This window comes from Vulpes lagopus, chromosome 2, assembly GCF_018345385.1.
Source record: "Vulpes lagopus strain Blue_001 chromosome 2, ASM1834538v1, whole genome shotgun sequence".
Taxonomy (NCBI): Eukaryota; Metazoa; Chordata; class Mammalia; order Carnivora; family Canidae; genus Vulpes; species Vulpes lagopus.
In genome coordinates, this window is record NC_054825.1 from 64,633,357 (window position 1) to 64,654,649 (window position 21,293).

General features: G+C 35.9%; 1 protein-coding gene across 4 annotated transcripts in view; it reads left to right on the forward strand.

Moving 5' to 3' along the window:
• The window catches only part of DMXL2 (Dmx like 2), a 157,326-nt gene that overhangs the window by 90,982 nt on the left and 45,051 nt on the right, over positions 1-21,293 (forward strand). For all 4 annotated transcript variants that reach the window (XM_041743964.1, XM_041743966.1, XM_041743965.1 and 1 more), the window contains exons 14-18: positions 5,403-5,492; positions 7,646-7,763; positions 13,342-13,461; positions 16,723-16,950; positions 18,536-20,212. In XM_041743964.1, the coding sequence (XP_041599898.1) occupies positions 5,403-5,492; positions 7,646-7,763; positions 13,342-13,461; positions 16,723-16,950; positions 18,536-20,212 (2,233 nt within the window). The remainder of the gene's footprint in view (positions 1-5,402; positions 5,493-7,645; positions 7,764-13,341; positions 13,462-16,722; positions 16,951-18,535; positions 20,213-21,293) is intronic.

Below are 21,293 nucleotides of genomic sequence, written 5' to 3' on the forward strand. Positions count from 1 at the left end.
TCTTCAGTCGAGGGAGGGCTTCCTGACCACCCCTGCGCAATACTTCTGCCCACTTCCCCACTTTATTTTCCCCTTCACACTTAGTACCATTTCACAGTTTGTTTTACTTATTTGTGTGCTATTTGTTTGTCTTCAGTTAAATGTGAGATGAAGGCAGTGCTGTATTCCCAGTGCCTGATATCTGATAAACACTCTATAAATATTTGTTGAGTTAATGAATAAGTTAATGAATATCATGCTTAAGAGTTTTATTACCTTGTGAAGGCAATGAGAAGCTAGCTATTCTACCAATTTGTACTTCATCAGCAAAGTATGTGAGTACAGGTTTTCTCTGCCCTCTTTTTCTTTCTTTTTCTTTTTTAAGATTTTATTTATTCATGAGAGACACAGGGAGAGAGAGAGAGAGAGAGATTGAGAGAGAGAGAGAGGCAGAGACACAGGCAGAGCCACAGGCAGAGGGAGAAGCAGGCTCCATGCAGGGAGCCCGATGTGGGACTCGATCCTGGGACTCCGGGATCATGACCAGAGCCAAAGGCAGATGCTCAACCGCTGAGCCACCCAGGTGTCCCCCTCTTTTTCTTCTTTCTGTCAAAATCACTGTTTTGAACTGATACATAGTACTTTGATGTATGCATTTTTTATTATTGCAGGAATGGAATGATTTTTCATATTTTTTTTGGCTGTTTGTATTTTCTCTTGAATTGGTTCAAGTTTTGTGGGATTATAGTATTTAAATTGAGAGGGATGAGTATACTAAGTAGAAGAAGCTACACAAAGGTCTTTGCATATTGTGGGGAGAACACATTGGTAAAGGTTGCACTTTTTTAGGGAGAGACAATCAGTGCCACCTTGATATAGTCTCTCTCAGTCAGGGCCTGTGTGGGAAACACATAACACACTTTTAAAAGTTTAAGTGTGAAGAGTTTAATGAAAGAACTCCTGAACAATTTGAGCTCACGATTCACCCACTAGTGATAATAAGGCACTCAGAGTCTGGCAGAGGGATGAAGCTATTATTACCATTATTAAAATAATGGCCTCAAAGATGTTCATGCTAATCCCCAGAACCTGCAGATATGTTACCTCACATAGCAAAGGAGACTTTGCAACTTTGCATATGTGAATGAATTAAGGACGCTGAAATGTCAAAATTTCCTCAATTATTTGGGTAGGCCCAGCCTAATCACATGAGTCCTTGAAAGCAGAGAACTTTTCCTGGCTGTAGTCACAAAGAGACGTGATAAAAGAGGAATGGTCAGAGATGAATTTACTAACTTTGGGGAAGGAGAGAGGGGGGCCATGAGCCAAAGAATATGGATAACCTCTAGAAGCTAGAAAAGACAAGGAAATTGGGCTTTTCTCTCAAGTCTCCAGAAAGAAATGGAGCCCTGCCGACAAATTGATGTTAGTTCAGTGAGACTCATGTCAGACTTCTGACCTACAGAACTATAAGGTAATAGATTTGTGTTGTTTTAAGTCGCTAAGTTTTGATAATTTTTTGCAGTGACAGTAGAAAAATAGATCCCTGTGCCTGAGGGACAAGAGAGCAGTAACAGTATACCAAAGTCTGGTGAGAGAAAAGCCATGGAAAAGGAGCTGCCTGTTGGGAGAGGTGGCCACACAGGAGAATAGCCACTGCTAGAATTGTGCGGACCAGGGGGCATAAATGCCCCAACTACTCTCTCTCTTTTCTCTCCAATCTCTGACCAGTCCCTCCCATGGAGTTAATTCAGCCTGAAGCTGAAGTGGGCTTGGGAGCTAGGTGATACCGTCCAGAAGAAAACCTTTTGGAGCACAGAATAAGCAGACAATGCATCAAGTTTAGATGCAGAGAAAGATTAGCCAGCAAAGTCCACTCTTTTTGCCCCCTAGCATCTATTCCTGATTTTTATTTAGATGGAGAAACTTTTATCTCCAGTACAGGGGAAATGCAGATTCCTGTTTGGCATTGTGTCATTGTGTAATGATGCCAGCTTAGTCATGGTCCTACTTGGAACCTGAATTGAAGCTGTTGCACTCTCAGTACTTATCACAGTTGGAAAATCAGGGGAAAGAAACAATGTCAAGGAAAGCTGTTATAGCCCCTGCTTCTACAGATAGTCACAGAGCCTGAATTCAGTAATCATAGTTTCCTCCTCTCACCACCAAATTCTACATTCTCTTACGCTCTTGTCAGCACCTTGGGTATTTGTCTTTTTTTTTTAATTTTTAAACCTGGTGGGGGGGCCTAAACATTAGTGTTCACATTTTCTTTTAGTAAATGTCCAGTAGTAGTGGAATTACTGGGTTGGGCAGTTTTAGTGCTGTATTTCAAACAATCAAAATAAATGCAGAGAAGTCCTTGATGAACAAAATGACAAAATTTTAAATACAGATCCAGCAGTGCCACGATGAGCCACATTGAAGCCTGTGGCAAAAGGAAGCCTCTATAAACATATGTTTCTGTAATTTCTTAATGGTTAATTTTTTTCCAGAACATTAAAGTAGTTGAAAAGTATTGAAAATTAGAAGTAAGTATATTAAAATTCATGATATTCTTTTAAGTTTAAATGTTACTTATGCCCTAAACAGAATTTATTATAATTTTATTTTCTTGGCTTTCATGAAGGCAAACACTTCAATAATGTGATCAAAATTTACTCCTTTGCTAATCCAGTTTTCAATTGAGATTTGTTGGATATAGTGAGAGAGTGAGAGAGTAACGTTGAAATTATGTTTGGTGAGTGTAAATTATTAGCAAGAGGTGTGCGTATAGTCCCTGAACCTGAAAATGAATTAAAAGCAAAAGGGAAACTGGAAATACATGAATTATAAGATGTGATATTCTTATTGGAAAAAATGCCTATCAAGTAAAGATTACAGAGATTGTGGGAATCTGTATTAGTTTCCTACTGCTGATATAACAAATTGTCACCATCAAATTGGTGACTTTAAAACAATACATTTACTATCTTATGGTTTTGGAGGTCAGACATTCTAAAACCAAGTGTTGGCAAGGCCATATTCCCTCTGGAGGCTGTAGGGGAGAATCCATGTTCTTGCCCTTTCCAACTTCTCCCACTGTGTCGCTTGGCTGGCTCATGGCTCCTTCCTCCTTTTTAAAGCGAGCATCAGAGCATTTTCAAGTCTCTTTCTCTGGCCTTTGTTTCTCTCTCTGAGTCCTTCCATACTTCCTCCTTCTTATAAGGACCATCATGATTATGGTGGACCCTTCTATCTAATCAAAGATAATTTCCCATCTCCAGATGTTTAATTTAATCACACACAAAATCTCTTTTGTCATGTAAACTAACATATTTACAGGTTCTAGGAATTAGGATGAGAACATTTTGGGGGCCGTTATTCTGACTACCAAGCATACTAATTTCACATTCAAAATGGAGGTATGAAAAATTAACTGAATTGTTTTAGATTTTGAATTTTTAGCTGGAGAAAAGTTAATCTTGTTTTTTTTTTTTTAAGATTTTATTTATTCATGAGAGACACACAGAGAGAGGCAGAGACACAGGCCGAGGAAGAAGCAGGGAGCATGATGTGGGACTCGATCCTGGGACCAGGATCACACCCTGAGCGGAGGGCAGCTCCTCAACCGCTGAGCCACCCAGGCATCCCTAGATAATCTTGTTTATAAAATGCAGCTACTGACTTGCAGTCTTGTGGAAAATTCATCTGAAAAAGTTTTAAGTGTCATGCAGTGTCCATAATTTGTAATATAAAATCAACATTGTGTTTGGGTCTTCTAAAACTGATTCACAAATTTTGCTTAATGCAGTTTTATTCAAATTTGGAAGCAGACTTCAGAACTTAAGAAAAAAAAAAAACAATACTAGTCACAATGTTGTCCTGCAAAAGAAGTTTCGATACGCTGAAGTTAATTAAAAATAATTTAAGGAGGCACCTGGATGGCTCCTTCAGTTAAGCATATGACTCTTGATTTTGGCTCAGGTTATGATCTCAGGATTGTGAGATTGATCCCTACGTTGAGCTCCACACTGGGTGTGGAGCCTGCTTAAGTTTCTCTCTCTCCTTCTCCCTCTGTCCTTCCTTCTCCTCCCTCTCGGGGAAAAAAAAATTAATTAATTAAAAAAATTATTTAAAACTGTCATTCAGTTAAGAGACTGCCAAATAAAAAAAAAAAAAAGAGACTGCCAAATAGGGAAGTTCTCTGTAGTTAAAACAAGATAAGCAAAAAGTAGATTTTAAAAATATTGCTAAATTTGCTCCCACTAAATCCAGGAAAGTAAAATAGTCATTAATCTTATTTTGGTATAAATAAATTTAAGCTTAAAATAATATTGTGAGTTTTAATACACCTTCTTTTCAGTTTTTCAATAGTTTCCAACCATTTTAATGTTCTGGAAAAAAGCCATTAAAAATACATAAAAACATGTCTCAGCTCTAATATGGCTCACTGAGACATTTTTTCTTTTTAGTTTTTATTTAAATAATCTCTACGTCCAGTGTGGGACTCAGACTCATGACCCCAAGATCAAGAGTCACATGCTCTTCTGACTGAGCCAGTCAGGTGCCCCATAACACTGTTGAATCCTGTATTTAAAATTTTGGTATTTTGTTTATTATAATTTTTTTTGCATCCTGAATCTTGGGTGAATGTACCCAACAATAAATTCAGCCATACCCAGCCATGTATTTTGCCTCCTTGGTCTAATAACCATAGAATCTGTTCCCATACATGTCTCTGGAATTCTGCTGATACAAATTGGAAAGATCCTTCAACCCCAGAGTATATGTTGTTTTTCCAGAGCCAATCTTGTATTTATATCCCTAGGCTAAGCTGGGATCTCACCCCTCTTACCAGCCCAGAGTTCATAAATAACAGAGGTGATATGGAAGAGAATGGGCATCTCCCTGTTAAGTAACTGCTTCAAGTGAAGTTACTGAAAGGTTTTTATGCAAGGAAATCCTGATTGGAAGGATGGAGAAAGGACTGCTTTTTTCAGCAGAAAGGTTTGGGAGTTTGGGGACTCATAGTTAGGCTTCCCATATTCAAACATCTTCATCTCAAGTTGCAGAGTCCCACTTCTTCTCAATCATTGCCCATACCTTCTAACTGGCATTGCACATCTGCAGACCGTACACATGCGTTGGGCCAAATACCCAGCCATGTCTGTCTTGGAGCTTTAAGACTGCAAAATGAAGGCATGTTAAAAGAACCAGATGCCTTAAAATAATATACTATTTAGCTAAACGCTGTAGAATTTTCTACCTGGTTAATTTTAAAAATGAGAATAAGAGTATAGAAATTTGAAATTTTTTTTGAATGTATGAATTGCCATTGCCAATCAGTATTTAGAGGGGCCTTGAATGTCTGAGATGCTGTATTATACTCACAATAGATTCATAAATTGTTGATCATTCGCATTTTCTGTTTTTTATTACAGAAACTTATTGGAGAAGTGTTTAATATTGTGAGCCAACAGTCTACTGCGCGGCCTGGCTGCATTATTGAACTCGACGCAATAACCAACCAAGTAAAAACATGCTTGTGAATGGAGATATTAATGTATTCTATTTCAGAGTGCTTTATGTGCATATATTTCATTGTCAGAATAATTCTCTTGTTTGATACTAAATATAGCCAGCTTCTCTTGATTTCCACAGTAAAAATCTAATGATTTAGGAATTATTCTCCAGATGAATTATATCTGTAGCCTTGTTTCCTGTTTAAAGGTCATTTAATTCAGGCAGGGAAACCATAAAGGAAAATACAGTACAGCTGCATAGAGGCTTGGTTTGTGGTTTCTCTTTTTATGTTATTCCTCATTTCAACTCAGCTGATAGTTCAATTCAGCTTTAGTGTTTGCCTTGCTAGGCTGAATATTAGATATTTTTATGATATCCAGTAAAATTCAGCTGAAAGTGGTATCCAAATATACATTTACTTTCTAATCACAGGTCTTTTTTGTAGTTACTGTTCTTCCCCAGAAAATACCTAGGAAATAGGGAGAACCCTTCTCTCTACAGTAAATTCATAAATCCCTTTCTAGTTCTTAGGATATTTGTTTCTTTGGGATCATGTTGGTGACCTAAAGGATAGACCTAATGTATTTATTCCAAATAAAAAAAAAAACAAGATTGTTGTGAGGAAGTTATACCAGTATTTTTAAACAAGGAAATGAAGAAAGAGCTGACCATTTTTAAAAACAAATATAATTGTGTTATTTTTTTTCCCCATGGTGCCTGGTACATTCTGTGGGTGAAAATGTAATTTCACCAGTGTAGAGAAATTACCATGTCAGCTCTTGGCAACAGAAATGTGGCTGCCAGACTCAAACTACAAATGCCTCCAAGGAAATCCTTAACCTGTGATTTCCTTTTTCCACTCCATAGGGATATGGGAGAAGAGTGGATTGTCTTCATTCCCATAAAGGTCTTGATTTTTAATGGGCTGGGTGTTAAATTCATCTCCCACTTTAGCTTCATCTCTTCACCAAGGGTTATTAACTGAGGCCACTCTTCACTTAGCATTATGCCTTTAACTTCATACTTGTTCAAGAATTTTCACCCTCTAGTTGTGGCTGTCTTTAACACAAGGATTGGTAAACTGCAAGCACTGATAAAGGCTTAGGCTCATAAATTACAAAGTTTAAAATACATTCTAGGTTTGTGTCTAGTGTGCTGTATGATTTCTGTCTCCATAAAGACCTTACCTTTCCCTTTTCATTTATTTTTTTCCTTTGGGGAGGTGACCCAAAGGAAAAGATTTTTGGTTTCTATATAGAGAGACGTAAAAGTACCATATAACTTTCATAAAACTTCAGTGGGTTAACCTAATACTACAGTCCTTTCATTTCTGTGTAGTTTGTAAGGAGGTTGATTTCCTTTATTCTGTAAGATTTAGCCCACTCATCCAGTGCTTCCCTTTCCTAAAATCTGTGGGGTAGCCATCTAATTGTCTTGACACACTTCCATAATAAGATTTAGTTTTTCCTTGAATTTCAGCTCACTTTTGTAATTGTAAGCGGCCATTTGTATGATTTTTACTCTTTTTCTCTGTGTTGTTAAAAAACGTGCTCACATAGCGTAGCAGTAGCAGCTGACAGTGTTGTCTCATCCATCCTTCTAGAAATTCTAGTTACTTACATATAAATACATTAATCCAGAGGTGTGTCACCCAACCCCAACTGGCTGTCATAGGGCCCCTCATAATTTCCACTAGACAGTCTGGGAATACTTTGAGGACTTTTCTGGTTTTCCTTTTCTGTTTTTGGTTCTCAAGTGGAATTAGAAAACTAAGGGAATCCTGTACTAGTTGCCTCGTAACATAGCATAGTGCTCTCCAGCCATTCATGAGACCTAGTATTTTTTAGCTCAGAGTGGTGTAGATCACTTGTTGTGTGTGTGTGTGTGTGTGTGTGTGTGTGTGTGTGTTTAAAAGCAGATCTGTTGATTTTTTTAAATTAAAGCTCTTCAATTCTGCCACTGGCTGTCGTATCTTTGAAAGCGATTTTCTCTGCCCGGGTGATTCTAATGATTTTTTTGTTGTTGCTTTTTCCTTTCTAATTTGTCACTTGATAAAGAATAGAAATTATTAGTTTATTTCTTCTACAATAGTGTTCTTGGGGAGGTGGTGGCTGGAGGCAGGGAATTGAAAGATTAAATTTCTTTTTTTTCATATTTGTAGTGTGGCTCAAATACACAGTTGCTTCATGTGTTTCAAGAAGATTTCATTATAGGATACAAACCACATAAGGAAGATATGGAGAAAAAGGAAACAGAAATATTTTTTCAGCCATCACAAGGTACTTTTAAGGAGTAGACTTGAGTTTGATACTTTAATCCTAAAAAATGTCCTCCAAATTCTTATTGAGTATGGATCTATATTATCAAAAGTCATCACTCTTGTAATTTTTAGCAAATAATATCAGTTCTTTAAAAATTGCTTGTTTGTATGTGAAGAAAGCATTCGGATGAAAATTACATTTTGAAAGAGAGTTTTACCAATGACATAGACTTTTGCCAAGAAAATATTATTTTTGAATCCTAGTTTGTTTTATTTTTATTTTTTAAAAAGATTTTATTTATTTATTCATGAGAGACATAGGGAGAGAGTCAGAGACACAGGCAGAGGGAGAAACAGGTTCCCCACAGGGAACCCCATGTGGGACTCGATCCCAGGACCCCAATATCACACCCTGAGCCAAAGGCAAAAGGCCAACCACTGAGCTACCCAGGTGTCCCAGTTTAATTGTTTTAAAAAGTAATTTTAAGTGTTCAATCTTACAATTAAATTATCTCTTATTGGTATTAAGTTCCCTGTAGTACCTTAAGCAAACTAATTTTAGTGTAAGTTTTTTTTTTTTTTAATTTTTTTTTAATTTATTTATGATAGTTATACAGAGAGAGAGAGAGGCAGAGACACAGGCAGAGGGAGAAGCAGGCTCCATGCACCGGGAGCCCGATGTGGGATTCGATCCCGGGTCTCCAGGATTGCGCCCTGGGCCAAAGGCAGGCGCCAAACCGCTGCGCCACCCAGGGATCCCTTAGTGTAAGTTTTTAAAAGTCCCCGATAAATTGATAAAGACCATTGATGAATATATAATGTAAGACATTGTTTTTTATGGTATATCAGGGACCTTAGGTACACTGTCAATTAAAGATACCATCTCACGATGTTGCCCTCTGACATGTATTTGTTTTTTTGTGTGTGAAAGAAAGCAATTCTCCATAAGAGCTTTCAGGAGTAGACCCCATATGATGTTTAGTTTAAACTTTATTATTTAGCTTAAAATGTTCCCTTTAAAAGTTCTAACTTTGTAATTATGAAACAGTCATGTGCTACTTGAATATAGAACATATGTGAACATAGAACAAATAGAATTTTTTCTGTTTGAAAGAAGGAAAGATATGTTCTGCTTTAAGAATTCATTTTACAGGGGATCCCTGGGTGGCTCAGCGGTTTAGCGCCTGCCTTTGGCCCAGGGCCTGATCCTGGAGTCCCGGGATCGAGTCCCGGGATCGAGTCCCGGGATCGAGTCCCACATCGGGCTCCCGGCATGGAGCCTGCTTCTCCCTCCTCCTGTGTCTCTGCCTCTCTCTCTCTCTCTACGTCTATCATGAATGAATGAATGAATGAATAAATAAATAAATAAATAAATAAATATTTTTTTTAAAAAAAGAATTCATTTTACAGGGAATCCCTGGGTGGCTCAGCAGTTTAGTGCCTGCTTTCAGCCTAGGGCGTGATCCTGGAGTCCCAAGATCGAGTCCCACATCGAGTCCCACGTCAGGTCCCTGCATGGAGCCTGCTTCTCCCTCTGCCTGTGTCTCTGCCTCTCTCTCTCTCTCTCATGGAAAAATAAATAAAATCTTAAAAAAAAAGACAAAAAACAAAAGGTTTCCAGATCCTTTATCTAATTTGGTTATAGATCATAAGTATCTAAATAGACAAATAGACATAATAAATTTTCTTGATATAGCTTGTATCATAGAATTATATATAGACATTTATGAACAGTATTTCTACCAAATTTATATAGTTAGTGTCTTTTATTTAGTGAAAAATAAGAGTGAATTCCTCTCTGACATGTCTTTACCACTAGTAAGTTTTTCCTTTCATGCATCTTCTTACATTAATAGTTTTCTTCTTAATAAGTTATTCAGTTGTCACTTTGTTTTATTTCACTATCAATAGGGCATAACAGGACTGCTTTATAGATTTAAAATGTGCTTTTCTGTAATATTTCACCTTTATCTGGTTTGAACTTTTTAAAATGCTTTCCCAAAACCTAGGTACACTTTATCATCTTATTTCTAACAAGAAATTCATGCTAACCTACTAGAGATAATGCTTATAGAAAGTAATTGTTTTATCATAATATTTTTAATTGGAAGACATTTAAAAATATTTTTTATTTACCTCCTTTTATATTTCTTTATGTCATTGTAAAATTAGGCCAAAAGATTTCCTAATGCCCTTCTTAGTTTTCCCTTAGATTTTGATATTCATCTTGATTTTATAGCTATTTTATTTCTTTAAAGGACTTGATAGGCATATGTTCTCTCTTCCTTGCCCCTGCCTTATTTTGTACTTCTTAAGTTTTAGTTAAAAATTAATTTCTCTTTAATATTTAAAAAATTAAAAAAAATTTTATTTTATGTAGGCTTCATGTCCAACATGGGCCTTGAACTCATGACCCTGAGGTTAAGAGTTGCGTGCTCCTACCAGGCACCCCTCTAACTTCTCTTTTAATTAAGAAAAATGCCTCTTAGAGTACAAAGTTTAAAGATTTTGTTTCACTTGCTTTATCCTATTTCCTTTTCCTTTTTTTCTGGAAAAGAAATTAAATTATTTATTTTAGAGTGAGAACAAGAGGGGTGGTGGGGCAGAGGGAGAGAAAGAATCCTGAAGCAGACTCCCCACTTAGCACAGAACCTGATGCAGGGCTCCATCCTACCACCCCAAGATCATGATCTGAGCCAAAATGAAGAGTCGGCTGCTTAACCGACTGAGCCATCCAGGTGCCCCTTTCTGAAATATTTTAAAACAAACCCAACCATCATGTTGTTTCACTCCTGTGTACTTCCACATGCATTTCTAAAAATGACTTTCTTTTTTTTTATATAAAAATGATTTTTTAAATGAGTGCTGTTATCACATTGATAAATAACAAAATTCCTCAGAATTGTGTAATAACTAGTCTATGTTTACTTTATTCAGGTGTCTCAAAAATATCAAAAGTTACTTGGTTTTAATTTGTTTGGCTCTATATCCAAACAAACTCTCTACATTGTTGTATTTCATTGTTTGAGGGTATTTTAATCTAAAGTGATGCCCTCTTTATACTCTCATCATGCCATTTATTTGTTTTAGAGAAAGTTATTTTATAGGAATTTCCCTAATTACCTACAGTGTTATTCAAACTTTCTCCTATTAGCATATTACCTATGTAGATTTTATTAGATCCAGGTTCAAATTTCTAGGTGATGCTGTGCCCTTCATAGAAGGACATAAGAAAGAACATCTCTTAGGATGTCTCATTTTTAATGATACTAGATGCAGAAGATGCAGGTGGTGGTTTTAGTGTAATGTTTGCCACCAATCTGCTATATCATGGTTTCTCCTATTAATGTTGTCTTTAGATCCATTATTTCATTAAAGATTGCAAAATTACATTTTCCTAACTTTATCAATTCTCATTTATTTATTAGCTGGAAAGTATTTGTAAAGAAAGGCTTTATCTTATCAACTAGAGCTATTTGGCTACTTTGAAATACAGAATTATTTTTAGGAAAGGCAGGTAAGTATTTAGTTCTTTCCCTTTAATTGGGAATTTTAGAAGAGGGAGTTTGTACTCAAGTTATTACCAGGGATTACTGGTGAATATATTGTTGTTGTTGTTTGGCTTTCTTTTTCTTTTGAGTATCATTATGAATCCATTTTTTAAAAACACTTTATTGAAGAATAATTACATAGAAGTACTTATCACTCATGGATTTTTATGTACTCAGCATATATCAGCCAGTTTTCAGTCATTATTTTTATTGCTTACATTGTCCTATATTAGGCTAGTGAGGGCCCTTTCAAGTTGGTCCTGAGTCCTTTTGTCACAACTTTACTATTTTTACTAGTTTACCTTCTTTCAAGTACCATAAATTATCCTAAGCTTGTGTTGTAGATATCCTTTGCAAGAGTGGAGTCGTCACTCCACATTGTTCTTTTTAATGAGATGTGGTATTTAGAGACAATTAGAGCTCTAGCAGTGCTCATTGCCAAGAGATTGTCGTTACGGATTTTCATTTTTAAGGAAAGATTTGTTTAATATTATTCATCAGGGAAATGCAAATCAAAACCATAATAAGATATCACCTCACACCTGTCAAAATGGCTAAAATAGAAAACATGAGAAATAGTGTTGGCGAGGATGTGGAGAAAAAGAAACCCCCATATACCCATATACTATACTATTGGTGGGAATGTCAACAAGCACAGCCATTGTGGTAAATAGTACGAAGGTTCCTCAAAAAATTAAAAACAACCCTATGGTGCAGTAATCATACTACTGGGTATTTACCCAAAGAATACAAAAACACTGATTTGAAAAGATATATGCACCCCTGTGTTCATTGCAGCATTGTTCACAATAGCCAAAATATGGAAGCAACCCAAGTGTCCATTGACTGATGAACAGATAAAGAGAATGGGGGGGGTGTGTGTATACACATATACACACAGTAGAATGTTATTTAGCCATAAAAAGAATGAAATCTTGTCATTTGCAACAATATGGTTAAAGCTAGAGAGTATAATGCTAAGTGAAATTAGCTAGTGAGAGAGAGACAAATACCATGTGGTTTCACTTGTATGTGGATTTAAGAAACAAACAACTGAACAAAGGAAAAAAAAAGACAAACAAAAAAACAAACTCTTAACTATAGAAAATAGATGGTTACTAGAGGGAAGGTTGGTGGGAGGATGGGTGAAATAGGTGAAGGGGATTAAGAGTACACTTATCATGATGAGTACCGAGTTATGTATAGAATTGTTGAATCACTAATTGTACATCTGAAACTAATATAACACTGTATGTTAACTATACTAGAATTAAAAGGAAAAAAATACAGAAAGTTTCTGTTTTGTGTAGATTTCATTTTCGCATATGAAAAATAGAATTGTCAACAGGAAAAAAAAAGACAACAGTGTCTTTTAATTTTAAAAAAATGCATAAGATTTCTAAAAAGTCTCTTCTGTACTGCCACTACTGCCCTTCCCCCAATGCATTTAAATTTTTTTAAAATTGTGTTTTCATATAGGAAAAGGAGGATACATGTTTCTTCAATTTTCCAAATAAGGAACTAGTGTCTCAGTTACTATGAGAGGCATCCAGTGAAGCTGACTGTGCTCTTGCACATTCTCTTCCTCTTTTGCTCTGTCTCCTCCTTCCTCTGTCTCTGTCTCTCTGTCCTTCTTTTTGTTTCTCTTCCTTTTATTCCTTTTGTTTTTTCTTATTCTTCCTTTTCCTTTTTTTCTTATGTGCCCTTTTTTTCTCTTTTAATATTTAGGTACTCATGTTTTTTTGTTTTAAGTGTCAGTATGTTTTAATAAATTGTATTCATTTTTATTCTTTGATACTCAGATTGTGTCATCTTTGACCAATAGGTATACCTTCGTGTTGGCTTTGGTGTACTTTTAACGGAGTCCCATTAGTCCTTGATAGCTACCTAATTTTTGGCACAAAAATGACATAAAACTCCTACATATCTATTTTTTCCTCTTCCTTCTGACTTGTATACATATCAAGAGATGTTTTTAAAAACTGTCTTTATTTTATTTAGCCCAATGGAAATATGACTTAAATGTACTTTTCTTTTGAATAATAGGATATCGTCCACCACCGTTTTCAGAAAAGTTCTTTCTAGTAGTAATTGAAAAGGACAGTAATAATTACTCTATTCTTCACATGTGGCACCTTCACCTTAAATCTGTACAGGCATGCTTAGGTAAGTAATTATATTATAATTTTATGCACAGGTGAATGTGAAATCATTTTACTGAATATGTTTTAGTTTGGCTAATTCTTTAAAATGAAGATCCAGTAAACTATAAATTGAGTTGCTGGATTGAAGTATGGATATGCCAGACTTTTAATTACAAGTTCATAAATAATTGATGAAACAGATTAATTTAAAACCAAACCAGTCTGTGGGCACATTAGACATATTTTTTAAAAGTTTGATCACTTTATTTTTTTCAATTAATATTTATTGAATGCTTATGATGACCATGTCCTAGATACTGTGTCTCTATAAATTTGTTTTGCCCATAGAATTAAAATTGTGCTTTTCTGTGAATTAATGCATGCTTTAATCTGACACAGCATACTTAGCTTCAGAATCACTAAGAGAAGCAGATTTGCTATTATTAAAATACAGTTGAGCATCTGAAGCTCATAAGTAGAACTGTTTTTGTAGAATATTAAGAAATCCAACAGTGATAAGTTACATTAACCATGCTTTTGCTATACACATTCATACTGATTTCTTAGCAAATTAGAAAATCTGTAGAATGAAGCAAATAAGTTGATCATGGATCCATCTTTTTAGAATAAACTTGTACTTTCTGAGTAAAATGAAAATAATTGTAAAAATGAACTGCACAGATAGCTATATGAAGCTGAATCTGCGTTAAGCTGGTTAACTCAAAATATTTTGTTTTTAAAAGACTTTATTTTTTCTAAGTAGTTGTATAATATAACTTATTTTGTATGCATTAAACATTTAATACAGTCAACTAATATTTTTTGTTCCCTTTGTAATTCATATTATCACATAACTCTGTAAACAGCAGTTCTGACTGGGCCATGAACTAGGGTTAGAAAAGCCAAATGACTTGATTAATCTTTACCTGTGCCCATTTGAGCCTAATCTTGAGGTAACAGGAATCCAGAAGTTCTTTCAAAGCCTTTGAAGTTCACTCTTGGTGTTACATGTTGTTTCACAAAATTGGAAGAGTAGAGTGAACTAAAACCAGCTTGTCATGAAGAGAATTTTTAACCCACCAGAGAATACAGTATTTTCTAGAGTTGGACACAGAGCTGGGAATGGTTCTGAAGAAATTAATAGAGGTAGCAACAGATCCTTGTGGTAGGACAGGAAGAATGTGATACCTTCCATCCTCACTGCTCATGAAGGACGTTTCCCACTGCTGCTCCTCTAAAGCCAGGCCTAGGTAGAGTTGCTTGCTTACTCTGTTTCTGATAGCAGTAAAAGGTCACAAACAAGATTGCAGTAGAAACAAACAAATATGTTCTCTTCAGCTATGACTGAAAGTGTCTATCTTTTGGTTCTAACATTCACAACAGGTTTAACGTAGTGTATGTTGTCATTCACAGCAAATACTTGAATTTATCAGTATGTTGAAAATCCTGGCAGAGAATGAAATTAGAGGTTTAAACTTAGATGGAGAAGGAACATGTTGACTACCTTTAAGGTGCCAGGCACTGAGATAAGTGTTTTATACAAATGAGACAGACATTATCCCCAGTTTACTAATGGAATAATATTAAGTAACTTGACCAAGTTCCATATCTGGTTTGTCATAGGACCAAGTTTCAAAATCAGGTTTTGTGTCTCTAAGGCCTTTGCTTTTTCCCCCTGCTCTTACTTCCTTTCTTAGCATGAGATATGTATTAGAAAATGTGGCTATGAGAAAATAGCCAGAGATTGTGAAGTGAAGCTTGAGGAGGCATACCCTAGTTAGTGGTAGGGCCAGGAGCAGTACTTTTTTTCTCCTGAGAGGGTGATGCAAGCTTGTGGTATCATTCCATTTTATGGAATATTTCTCATCTAGTGGTCTGCCATTCTAAGATAGATTGATATATTTAACATCTATCAGAAGCAAAAGGGGGATTACTCAATATCTCTTAGTATTCTGATGCTTCTTGGGCTATACAAAGCAAGCATCATCCTTGCCTTTAATAAATTCATAGTCTCATGGAGGGGGAAACAGGCCTACAAATAAATAAATGTAATTCTGAGTATCCCTTACATGTAGCAGAAGCACAGATAATTGAATCTGCTTAGAGATTTACATTCCACTCTAATGTAAGAGCTGGACTCTTGGGAAGATCAGTCAATGACCTCCCCCACCTATTTTTTTTTTTTTTTTACAAAAAGGTGATTGTTTAATAGCATGGGAAAAGGACCAATGGGCAGAAAGAGCTGTCCTAGGATTGTGAGGAGTGACTGATTATATACTTTTAAATTTGTGGAGGTGGGGGTGATAAAGATAAAGTAAGTTCCTAAGGAATTAAGGAAATTTGAAACAAGGCTTTTAGGACCTTAGGTTAGCTGCTGTTAAGATAGGGTTACTTTTAGTCTTTAATAAAACATAAACATTAAGACATTAAGGTAGCTATGAGTTCCTTGAGGAATGTCATGCTCTGCATGTTTCTGGATTCTATCAGTGGGCTGCAAGCCAGTCAACTAATACTGTCTTAAATTTGTTTAAAACTTTTATTTTTTGTATCTGTTTTTGAAATCATCTTGTTGTGCTTGCTAGTTAAGACCTGGAATTTTAGTGTCTTCTTTGCCACTAGCTAGTTATATGACTGTAGGAAAGTTAAATTCTTTCATCTACTATGTGAGACAATACCTTGCTATTTCTCAAAGTTTGACTCATGATGCTCTGTTTCAGAAACACCTGGGCTGCTTATTAATGTGGATTTCTGGGGTCTACCCCAAAACAACTAAATCAGTCTCTGTGGTGAGGCCTAAGAATCTGCTTGTTAATAAGTTCCTCCTCAAGCTTTGGATATATGTGTGTGAGCATGAGAGTAGGAGGAAGAGGCAGAGGGAGAGAATCCCCAAGCAGACTCCCCACTGAGCATGGAGCCTGACCACGGGCTCGATCCCATGACACATGAGATCATGACTTGAACCTAAACCAACAGTTGGACACTTGACTGAGTCAACAGGCACCCAAGCTTTTGATACTTTTTAAAGGTTGAAAACACTGGATGAAATAATTTGAGTTTTTTTCCTAGTTTTTACGTGTTGGGATTAAGTCTCTGTGATTGAGTTGGTGATGCTAAGAATAAAATAGAAAAAAAATTCTGTCAAAGTAACTGAGTGAAAGTCTGAAAATTGACCTTGTCTCCTAAGTATTTTTAAAAAGCCATGTTTCTTAAATGGTAACAAAATATTATTCTAGCTAATGTATATAATAGTGATAGTAATATATTTCATAACTTATCTTCAAAGCTAAAGCTTCAGAAGGCATTTCATCAGAGAGTCTACTTTCAGTCCCTGGACAGAAGAATATAGACTCTTCTCCAGAAACTTCTCCTAGTGTAAGCCCCATGCCACACTCTGCATCAATTGCCAATCTTCAAACTGCTAGTAAACTTATTCTGAGTTCTAGACTGGTATATAGCCAACCTCTTGATCTCCCAGAAGGAGTTGAAGTAATAAGAGCCACACCTTCAGCAGGTAAGGTAACTTGAAGAGTGGTAACTTGAGCAGTTGTAGCTCAGAGTGGTCTTCAATTGGTAAAATGGATGAACCTTTCTGAAATATGTATGTTGACAACTCTAATTTTCTAGTAACGATGTATCTCTTTAGAAACATATACTTATTAGAAAGTTTCCTGTGATAAATAAGTCTGACAGAAAATTATATAAATATTTTAATGCAAAGTTTCTTGCCTGCACTCTGATTTTCTATAAATAGGAATAATATGATAGTACAGTTGTGAAGAACAAGTGTGTTCATTTGCAGATCATAGAAACTTTTTTTTTAATTGAAGCTTTTCATTCACCTTGTGCTAATCATGTATCACTTATTAAATACGTTTGAGCAGGAGTTGGCAGATACATGGGGGGAAAATGTAGGATACAAGATTATAGTCTGGCTGCCCTAGAATGATACTGAGTTTAACAAGGTAGGTAAGATAGTTTGGAGGGCAGGTAAATTTAAAATGAACTGTCACTTGTAAACTGTAATTAAAGAGTTCCTAGAATAGTATTTTTTGGGAACTGAAATTGAAGGTTCAAAACCATTTCAGTTACTGGTGAATTATTTTGAGTATGAGGGTTCTTTATTGATCCATAAGATAGGTTTGAATTCAGAGTTGAAAAGATCACATTAACGCTTTATATCTGGGCTTTTGTGGCAGGCACAGATCTGGGCCAGTTTTTGGGTCTGAATTTCAGAGTATTTGGAAAGTTTGGGGTATACTCAAAATAAGTTTATTGGAATTAATAATAATAAATTATATTTTGCAAAGGCTTTATAACATTCTTGTAAATGTGTTACTTAACAGTAACACTCCAAAGGAAGTAGTAACATGACCCCTAATATTTAGATGGAACAGGCTTAGATGTTGAAGTGGCTTTCCCACCATTGCAGTGGGCTGGAATTTGAATCAGGTCTTCTGACCCCAGTCCTAATGTCTATCACTCTTCATGTTGTAGTTGACAATGGATGGGTGGTTATTGGTCTTCAGCTGTCAGGGTTCTGGTTCAGTGTTAAGAGAGTTCGAATTAATCATGGTAAAAATGGTGAGATCTAGCAATCTAACTATCTGAAAACATTTTGATGGTAGGGGCAGATATAGAGTCTGTATTATTCAGGGGCAGGTTAGGGGCATTTGAATGGGAAACTGTAGTGATGACTTAAGCATCTCTGATGAAAGCAGTAAGTGGAGACTGAAAATCCAGTGAGGCATGTGGTGAAGCCATATATAAATTATAACAGGTAACAGACTTCATGATTAAGAGTTGACTTGTTTTATTACATTTGAGTTTTATTTTAGTGGAATACTTAACCTCACTTAAACTTAAACATCTAAAAACTGATCGATTATTATTGCATATTTTGATTTCACCAGTGGGCTGTTCAAAACTTGTAGTTACCTTGGCCAATGGACACTTAGTATTAAGCACTACTTAAGGGGAGTTTGCAGAATTACAATGAAGAAGCTTACTCTGACTTTGGATTTATCACATTGTAGAACTTGATTATTAGCATTTTATATTATTCTATTATCATGACTATCTGCTTTTTCTTTTTTAAGGCCATCTGAGTTCTTCTTCAATTTATCCGGTGTGCCTTGCACCTTATTTAGTGGTAACAACTTGTTCTGACAATAAAGTTCGCTTCTGGAAGTGTAATATGGAAACCAACCCAGAATGTAAAAGTGTTAAGAAGGAAACTTACCAGTGGAGGAGATGGCCCTTGATGAATGATGAAGGAGAAGATAATACCAGTACAGTGAGCATCGTGGGAAGACCAGTTGCTGTTAGCTGTTCATACACAGGTCGCCTTGCCGTGGCTTACAAACAACCTGTCCACCACAATGGTTTTGTTTCTAAAGAATTTTCCATGCATGTTTGCATCTTTGAATGTGAATCTACAGGAGGATCAGAATGGGTTTTAGAACAAACAATTCATCTTGATGATTTGGTCAAGGTTGGAAGTGTACTTGATTCAAGGGTCAGTGTTGACAGTAATCTGTTTGTGTACAGCAAATCAGATGCACTTTTGAGCAAGGATAGATATCTTATTCCAAATATCAAACATTTAGTACATTTGGACTGGGTATCAAAAGAAGATGGCTCCCACATTCTCACAGTGGGGGTCGGTGCTAATATCTTCATGTATGGGCGGCTTTCAGGAATTGTGACTGAGCAAATTAACAGCAAGGATGGAGTAGCTGTCATTACTTTACCACTAGGTGGTAGTATCAAGCAAGGAGTTCGGTCAAGATGGGTTCTTCTTAGATCTATAGACTTGGTATCTTCTGTTGATGGTACACCTTCTCTGCCTGTTTCTCTCTCCTGGGTGAGAGATGGGATATTGGTGGTAGGAATGGATTGTGAAATGCATGTATATGCACAGTGGAAGCATGCTGTCAAATTTGGAGACATTGAAGTTGATAGTCCTGATGCAGAAGAGACAGCATTACAAGATCATTCTGCCTTTAAATCTAATATGTTGTCAAGAAAAAGTATTGTTGAAGGAACAGCTATTGCTGATGATGTTTTTTGTTCACCAACTGTAGTTCAAGATGGTGGCTTATTTGAGGCTGCACATGTACTTTCCCCTACTCTCCCTCAATATCATCCAACTCAGCTGCTAGAATTGATGGATTTAGGGAAAGTTCGAAGGGCTAAAGCTATTCTCTCTCATTTAGTAAAATGTATTGCAGGTGAAGTTGCAATAGTTAGAGATGCTGATGCTGGAGAAGGGACTAAGCGACATCTTTCCCGAACCATTAGCGTAAGTGGCAGTACGGCAAAGGATACAGTCACCATAGGAAAAGATGGTACTCGAGATTATACTGAAATAGATTCTATTCCTCCACTACCATTATATGCACTGCTTGCTGCAGATCAAGATACAACCTACAGAATTTCAGAAGAAAGTACAAAAATACCACAGAGCTATGAAGAGCATACCAAAAGTGAACCAGAAAATCAATATTCAGAGCTGTTCCAAATCCAGGATATAACAACAGATGATATAGATTTAGAGCCAGAAAAGAGAGAAAACAAATCAAAAGTAATAAATCTTTCTCAATATGGACCTGCTTACTTTGGCCAAGAACATGCTAGGGTACTTTCAAGTCATCTTATGCACTCAAGTCTACCAGGCCTTACTCGTTTGGAGCAGATGTTCCTTGTAGCTTTGGCTGATACAGTGGCTACCACCAGTACTGAGCTTGATGAGAGCAGAGATAAGAGTTATTCAGGTAAATATTCCCACTAAAATTTACCAAGTTACTGTGAATAGAACCATTTGTATAATTTATATAATGATTCACATTAAATTGCAGTCTTTCTTTAAACTTTGTAGTGAGAAGACCTCTCTAGTAGACAGTTATTGTTACCTAATATGATTAATTGTGAAAGAAAAGACAGTTGGAGATATGTTATGACTTGCAAATATGACTTCATGGGTTTGTGGTATCTGCATTCTCACATGAATTTTTACAACGAAAGCTTTGTGTAATTTTAGATATATGTAGTCTTGTTTTTTTCAAACGTATTTACTTCTATAGGTTATTTTAATTTTTATTTTACTTTTAGTAATAATAATGGCCCATTTGATAATTTTGCTATTGAACTAAAAGGCTTATACAGACCTCATGAACTCAACTTGTTCATCTTCCCATTTCTGGGTATATATATTTTTTATAATTACCTAATTTTCTCTGAAAATCTTGAAAAAGAGAAAAAGAGGTTTTAATACATTTTACTATAATGTGTGTCTTGACTAATTTGCTCTATAACCAGAATATTTTTGGCTGTCTCCTGAAACTAGATTCCATTCTCTTTTATACAGATAGTTGAAGGTAATGGTGTTGATTGTAAATGATGGCATTAGCCAAGGAAACCGAAAATTATTGATCATTCATTCATTCAGTAAATATTGTGGAGGAGTGAACAATTGCTATGTGCCAGGCACTTTATGTACTTTATCATACTTAATTATCACAACAATCTTCTGGTAGGTAGCTATTATTATACTAAATTTTATAGATGAAGACACTGATCCATAGGGAGGCAAATAGGGTCACACAGGTAATAAGTGGCAGAACTGGGGTTCATATGTGGATACATGATTGCCTCCCAGCCTGTACATTATTTCACAAGATTTCCAAATTTGAAGAAAAAAGACTGTTCCTCAAAGCTACCTGGAATATATCTCTTCATACAGGTTTATATCCTTATAATATATCCCCTAAGTTTTCTCTGTAGATTAAAATAACTAGAGACCTTAGAAAGTTTTGCCTATGACCTATTTTCTAAACATGTTAATTAAACAAATCC